At 23.1% G+C, this 6,000-nt stretch overlaps 4 protein-coding genes across 4 annotated transcripts in view; all 4 read left to right on the top strand.

Moving 5' to 3' along the window:
• The window catches only part of SRAE_2000357400 (Cathepsin F), a gene marked incomplete at both ends in the record, with an annotated part of 1,350 nt that extends 860 nt beyond the window's left edge, over positions 1–490 (top strand). Inside the window, one exon of the mRNA XM_024654782.1 lies at positions 1–490. This exon is cut by the window's left edge and continues 860 nt beyond it. Within this exon, the coding sequence (XP_024508120.1) occupies positions 1–490 (490 nt within the window).
• Positions 491–1,238: 748 nt separating this feature from the next.
• SRAE_2000357300 (GNAT domain and Acyl-CoA N-acyltransferase domain-containing protein) lies at positions 1,239–1,850 on the top strand (the record flags this gene model as incomplete). The annotated part of the gene is made up of 3 exons (XM_024654781.1): positions 1,239–1,337; positions 1,384–1,563; positions 1,605–1,850. 3 exons carry the CDS (start codon positions 1,239–1,241, stop codon positions 1,848–1,850), a joined length of 525 nt encoding a protein of 174 aa, XP_024508119.1.
• Positions 1,851–2,657: 807 nt separating this feature from the next.
• SRAE_2000357200 (Cathepsin F) lies at positions 2,658–3,965 on the top strand (the record flags this gene model as incomplete). The annotated part of the gene is made up of 1 exon (XM_024654780.1): positions 2,658–3,965. The coding sequence occupies one exon, from the start codon at positions 2,658–2,660 to the stop codon at positions 3,963–3,965; it is 1,308 nt and encodes a 435-aa protein (XP_024508118.1).
• Positions 3,966–4,713: 748 nt separating this feature from the next.
• On the top strand, positions 4,714–5,325 carry SRAE_2000357100 (GNAT domain and Acyl-CoA N-acyltransferase domain-containing protein; the record flags this gene model as incomplete). The annotated part of the gene is made up of 3 exons (XM_024654779.1): positions 4,714–4,812; positions 4,859–5,038; positions 5,080–5,325. 3 exons carry the CDS (start codon positions 4,714–4,716, stop codon positions 5,323–5,325), a joined length of 525 nt encoding a protein of 174 aa, XP_024508117.1.
• Between the last annotated feature and the right edge of the window lie 675 nt (positions 5,326–6,000).

Genomic DNA, 6,000 nt, shown 5'->3' with positions numbered 1-6,000 from the left:
TGGTTGTAATGGTGGAGAACCATATTTAGTTTACAAGTATGCTCATGATAATGGTATGGTTACAGCTGAGGATTATCCTTATGTTGCTCATAGACAAAATGTCTGTGCTTTAAATCCAGAAAGTAAAAGAGCTTACGTCAAAACAGCTTTCTATCTTCATCCCGATGAAGATTCTATGCTTGATTGGCTTTACCATTATGGTCCAATTACTGTTAATATTGCAGTTCCAAAATCAATGAAACAATATACATCTGGTATTTATAGTCCAAATGACTATGAGTGTGAATATGAAGTTCTTGGTCTTCATAGTTTAACAGTTGTTGGATATGGAACTGAAGTTGATGGAGAAAAATATTGGATTGTAAAAAATAGTTGGAATGGACGTTGGGGTGAATCTGGATATGTTCGTTTCGCCAGAGGAAGAAATGCTTGTGGAATCGAGCATGAACCAATTGGAATTATTATGGAAGACGGGATGAGGGCTCAATAAATAATTAACTAGTTTAATTAATATATATCATTCCCGTAATAATCTATTGTTGTTATAATTTTGGATTTCTTTTAGACGAGGATCCCCCTCAAATAACTTTTTTAAAATAAAATTTTTTGTAATTTTTTTTTACTTTTTCTAGGATAAAGAAATACGGCGAACCAGAAAAAAAAAATTTTGAAATTTTGAAAAAACATTTTAACAATTTTTAAAACGATAATTTTTTAAAAAATTTAAAGAAATTTAAAAAAAAAAATAATTTTTAGAAAAATAAAATAAAATTTTAAAAATTTTCTTTTATTTTATTGTGTCGCTTATATCAAATAATTACCAAAGGTTATTTTAACTTAAAAGAAATAACTTGAAAAAAAAATTTTTTTTTTTATCAAAAATTGTAAAAAAATAAAAAATATATCAATTTGATAAAAAAATAAATAATTTTAACGTGTTTTTCAATCAAAATATACAAGGGGGATCCTTATCTAAAATTTTTTACATGAAAATTAATATACATTAAACTTCACATTAAAATTTTTTTTAAATAGTAAATAATTTACTTTAAATAATTAAACTAACATAAATTAATTTAAACCTTCATACACTTCTTTCAAACATCATTCGTTGCAAATAACATTTATAAAAAATATTTATAAAATGATCTTATCAGAATAGTTAAAGTAATAATATTATATTAAAAAAATTTAATCAAAGACATATATTATAATTATATTTTAGAAATATTTATAAAATGAATGACGTTGTTTATTATACTTCCAATAAAGGTATAAATTTTGAAATAAGAAAAGCAAATGAAAATGATTGTGATATGATTTTTGGATTAATTCAGGTAACTTTTGTTTTTTTAAATATTATTTTTTTAAATAAATTACTAGGAATTGGCAGAATTTGAAAAAATGCCCCATGAAGTTGAGATGACAGTTGAAAAACTTCAATCTGATTTAAAAAAAGAAGCTTTTTTTTGTTTTATTGTTACAACAAAAACTGATGAAGGAAAAATAGTTCCAGCAGGAATGAATCTTTTTTTCTTAGGATATTCAACATGGAAGGGTCAGGTAATTTATTATAAAAAAATGTTTATATGATTTTTCTTTAGTTTATTCATATGGAAGATTTGTATATACGACCAAACTATCGACGTAGTGGATTAGGAGAATTTTTAATCAAACATCTTGTTGATTATGCATTATTAAAAAATATTAAAAGAATAGAATGGGCAGTATTAGAGTGGAACATCAATGCCATTAATCTATATAAAAAAATTGGGGCTGTTGATATGCATGAAAAAGAGCAATGGGTTACATACAGATTATCTGGTGAACAACTAAAAGCTTTAGTTTAAATCAAACAAGTGTAACGAAGTTTTTATCAAGTAGATTTTAAAAAAAAAGTTTAGAATTAACAGACTATGTTCGTATTATATAATACAATTAATAAATTTTTTATCACAAGATATCAAAGATTAAAAAATTAATGACTAATTGTATTATACAATAAATTTTTATGCTAGAAATATTACTACTTTATCTTATAAATGTGTTTACTTATATAAAAATTCATCAACAAATGTAAAGTTAAAAATATATCTAATTGACATATAATTTAAAAGTATAGAATTGTTATCTTTTATTTAAAAACTAAATAACTTTGAACTTTTCTTCTAATAAAAACAATGAAAATATAATGTTATTCGTTTTTTTTTCCATTATTATTCTCCTTTATGTTCATCCAATAATTATTATTTAAGATGACATTTTAACATTAGATTTCGACGACTATCTTATCAATTTTTCTTCTCTATATTTTTGATGACATTTTTGATATATAAAGAAAACTACTTTTTAACATACTTAGAAATGTTAAAATTAATAACAAATTAGTTTCTTTTATTACTACTTGTTATCATTATCATGTACAATTGTTTTTTTATCTATATTTTCTAAATTTATTCATTATCAGTTTATCATAACTTTTAGTGTAATAATATAGAATTTCAACTAATAAGCCTTTTTTAAATACTCCTTGTGATTAATTTTATTATTATTAACAATTGTTTCTTTGATATATATATACATATATATATGCTATCAAAAATTATATATAATTAATAATTTTATTTATTACAGGTTTTTACTTAGCTACATAAACTATGGAAAATACTCCTAGTAGAACACCTTATACAGTTCAGTATCAAAAACTTTATGATGATACAGTTTACCCTGGAAGAGTTCCTTCATCTAAGTATAAGGAATCTAATGATGAAAAATTAGCTAGGTTTGCTGCCTATATTCTTACATTTTTTGTTGTATTAGCTGTAATTGTTTGTATTCCTTTATTGATTTCTATTATTGGTACAGCTTTAGAAAATTATAGAGAAACTTCATCAATGCCATTAAATGAATCTTTAATTCAAATGGATGAAAATTGTAATATGTCAAAGGAATTTTATGATTATATGAATAGAAATATGGATAAACAATTTATTAATTTTGTTTTACAATTTAATAAATGTTATAAAAATATTGAAGAAATGAATGAAAGACAAAAAATTTTCTTTAAAAATGTTAAAAGAGATAATAAGATGGTTGAAAAAGCTAATGTTAAAATGGGAGTAGAAAATTTTGAGGTAAATTATTATGCTGATTGGAGTGATGATGAATTTAAAGATACTATGCTTATGAAAAAACCTAATAACAAAATGTCTCCAAAAAGACCAGAAAATTCATTTGTTAAAGACTTACCTTCAAACTGGAGAGAAGAAAAAGTTAAGAAAGCTGAAGGACCTCTTCCGGAATACTTTGATTGGAGAGAGAAAGGAGTAATTACACCTGTACGTTGTCAAAAAAGATGTGGATTATGTTATGGATTTGCTTCTGTTGCTACAATGGAAGCTAATTATGCTATTGTTTCTGGAAATTTACGTAATTTCTCTGAACAAGAAATTCTTGATTGTAACTTAGAAAATAATGGTTGTAATGGTGGAGAACCATATTTAGTTTACAAGTATGCTCATGATAATGGTATGGTTACAGCTGAGGATTATCCTTATGTTGCTCATAGACAAAATGTCTGTGCTTTAAATCCAGAAAGTAAAAGAGCTTACGTCAAAACAGCTTTCTATCTTCATCCCGATGAAGATTCTATGCTTGATTGGCTTTACCATTATGGTCCAATTACTGTTAATATTGCAGTTCCAAAATCAATGAAACAATATACATCTGGTATTTATAGTCCAAATGACTATGAGTGTGAATATGAAGTTCTTGGTCTTCATAGTTTAACAGTTGTTGGATATGGAACTGAAGTTGATGGAGAAAAATATTGGATTGTAAAAAATAGTTGGAATGGACGTTGGGGTGAATCTGGATATGTTCGTTTCGCCAGAGGAAGAAATGCTTGTGGAATCGAGCATGAACCAATTGGAATTATTATGGAAGACGGGATGAGGGCTCAATAAATAATTAACTAGTTTAATTAATATATATCATTCCCGTAATAATCTATTGTTGTTATAATTTTGGATTTCTTTTAGACGAGGATCCCCCTCAAATAACTTTTTTAAAATAAAATTTTTTGTAATTTTTTTTTACTTTTTCTAGGATAAAGAAATACGGCGAACCAGAAAAAAAAAATTTTGAAATTTTGAAAAAACATTTTAACAATTTTTAAAACGATAATTTTTTAAAAAATTTAAAGAAATTTAAAAAAAAAAATAATTTTTAGAAAAATAAAATAAAATTTTAAAAATTTTCTTTTATTTTATTGTGTCGCTTATATCAAATAATTACCAAAGGTTATTTTAACTTAAAAGAAATAACTTGAAAAAAAAATTTTTTTTTTTATCAAAAATTGTAAAAAAATAAAAAATATATCAATTTGATAAAAAAATAAATAATTTTAACGTGTTTTTCAATCAAAATATACAAGGGGGATCCTTATCTAAAATTTTTTACATGAAAATTAATATACATTAAACTTCACATTAAAATTTTTTTTAAATAGTAAATAATTTACTTTAAATAATTAAACTAACATAAATTAATTTAAACCTTCATACACTTCTTTCAAACATCATTCGTTGCAAATAACATTTATAAAAAATATTTATAAAATGATCTTATCAGAATAGTTAAAGTAATAATATTATATTAAAAAAATTTAATCAAAGACATATATTATAATTATATTTTAGAAATATTTATAAAATGAATGACGTTGTTTATTATACTTCCAATAAAGGTATAAATTTTGAAATAAGAAAAGCAAATGAAAATGATTGTGATATGATTTTTGGATTAATTCAGGTAACTTTTGTTTTTTTAAATATTATTTTTTTAAATAAATTACTAGGAATTGGCAGAATTTGAAAAAATGCCCCATGAAGTTGAGATGACAGTTGAAAAACTTCAATCTGATTTAAAAAAAGAAGCTTTTTTTTGTTTTATTGTTACAACAAAAACTGATGAAGGAAAAATAGTTCCAGCAGGAATGAATCTTTTTTTCTTAGGATATTCAACATGGAAGGGTCAGGTAATTTATTATAAAAAAATGTTTATATGATTTTTCTTTAGTTTATTCATATGGAAGATTTGTATATACGACCAAACTATCGACGTAGTGGATTAGGAGAATTTTTAATCAAACATCTTGTTGATTATGCATTATTAAAAAATATTAAAAGAATAGAATGGGCAGTATTAGAGTGGAACATCAATGCCATTAATCTATATAAAAAAATTGGGGCTGTTGATATGCATGAAAAAGAGCAATGGGTTACATACAGATTATCTGGTGAACAACTAAAAGCTTTAGTTTAAATCAAACAAGTGTAACGAAGTTTTTATCAAGTAGATTTTAAAAAAAAAGTTTAGAATTAACAGACTATGTTCGTATTATATAATACAATTAATAAATTTTTTATCACAAGATATCAAAGATTAAAAAATTAATGACTAATTGTATTATACAATAAATTTTTATGCTAGAAATATTACTACTTTATCTTATAAATGTGTTTACTTATATAAAAATTCATCAACAAATGTAAAGTTAAAAATATATCTAATTGACATATAATTTAAAAGTATAGAATTGTTATCTTTTATTTAAAAACTAAATAACTTTGAACTTTTCTTCTAATAAAAACAATGAAAATATAATGTTATTCGTTTTTTTTTCCATTATTATTCTCCTTTATGTTCATCCAATAATTATTATTTAAGATGACATTTTAACATTAGATTTCGACGACTATCTTATCAATTTTTCTTCTCTATATTTTTGATGACATTTTTGATATATAAAGAAAACTACTTTTTAACATACTTAGAAATGTTAAAATTAATAACAAATTAGTTTCTTTTATTACTACTTGTTATCATTATCATGTACAATTTTTTTTTATCTATTTTTCTAAATTTATTCATTATCAGTTTATCATAACTTTTAGTGTAATAATATAGAATTTCAACTAATAAGCCTTTTTTAAATAC

Source organism: Strongyloides ratti, assembly GCF_001040885.1.
Source record: "Strongyloides ratti genome assembly S_ratti_ED321, chromosome : 2".
NCBI classification, from domain to species: domain Eukaryota; kingdom Metazoa; phylum Nematoda; class Chromadorea; order Rhabditida; family Strongyloididae; genus Strongyloides; species Strongyloides ratti.
The sequence above is the reverse complement of the archived record's forward strand: the minus strand, read 5'-3'. Positions and strand labels throughout refer to the sequence as shown.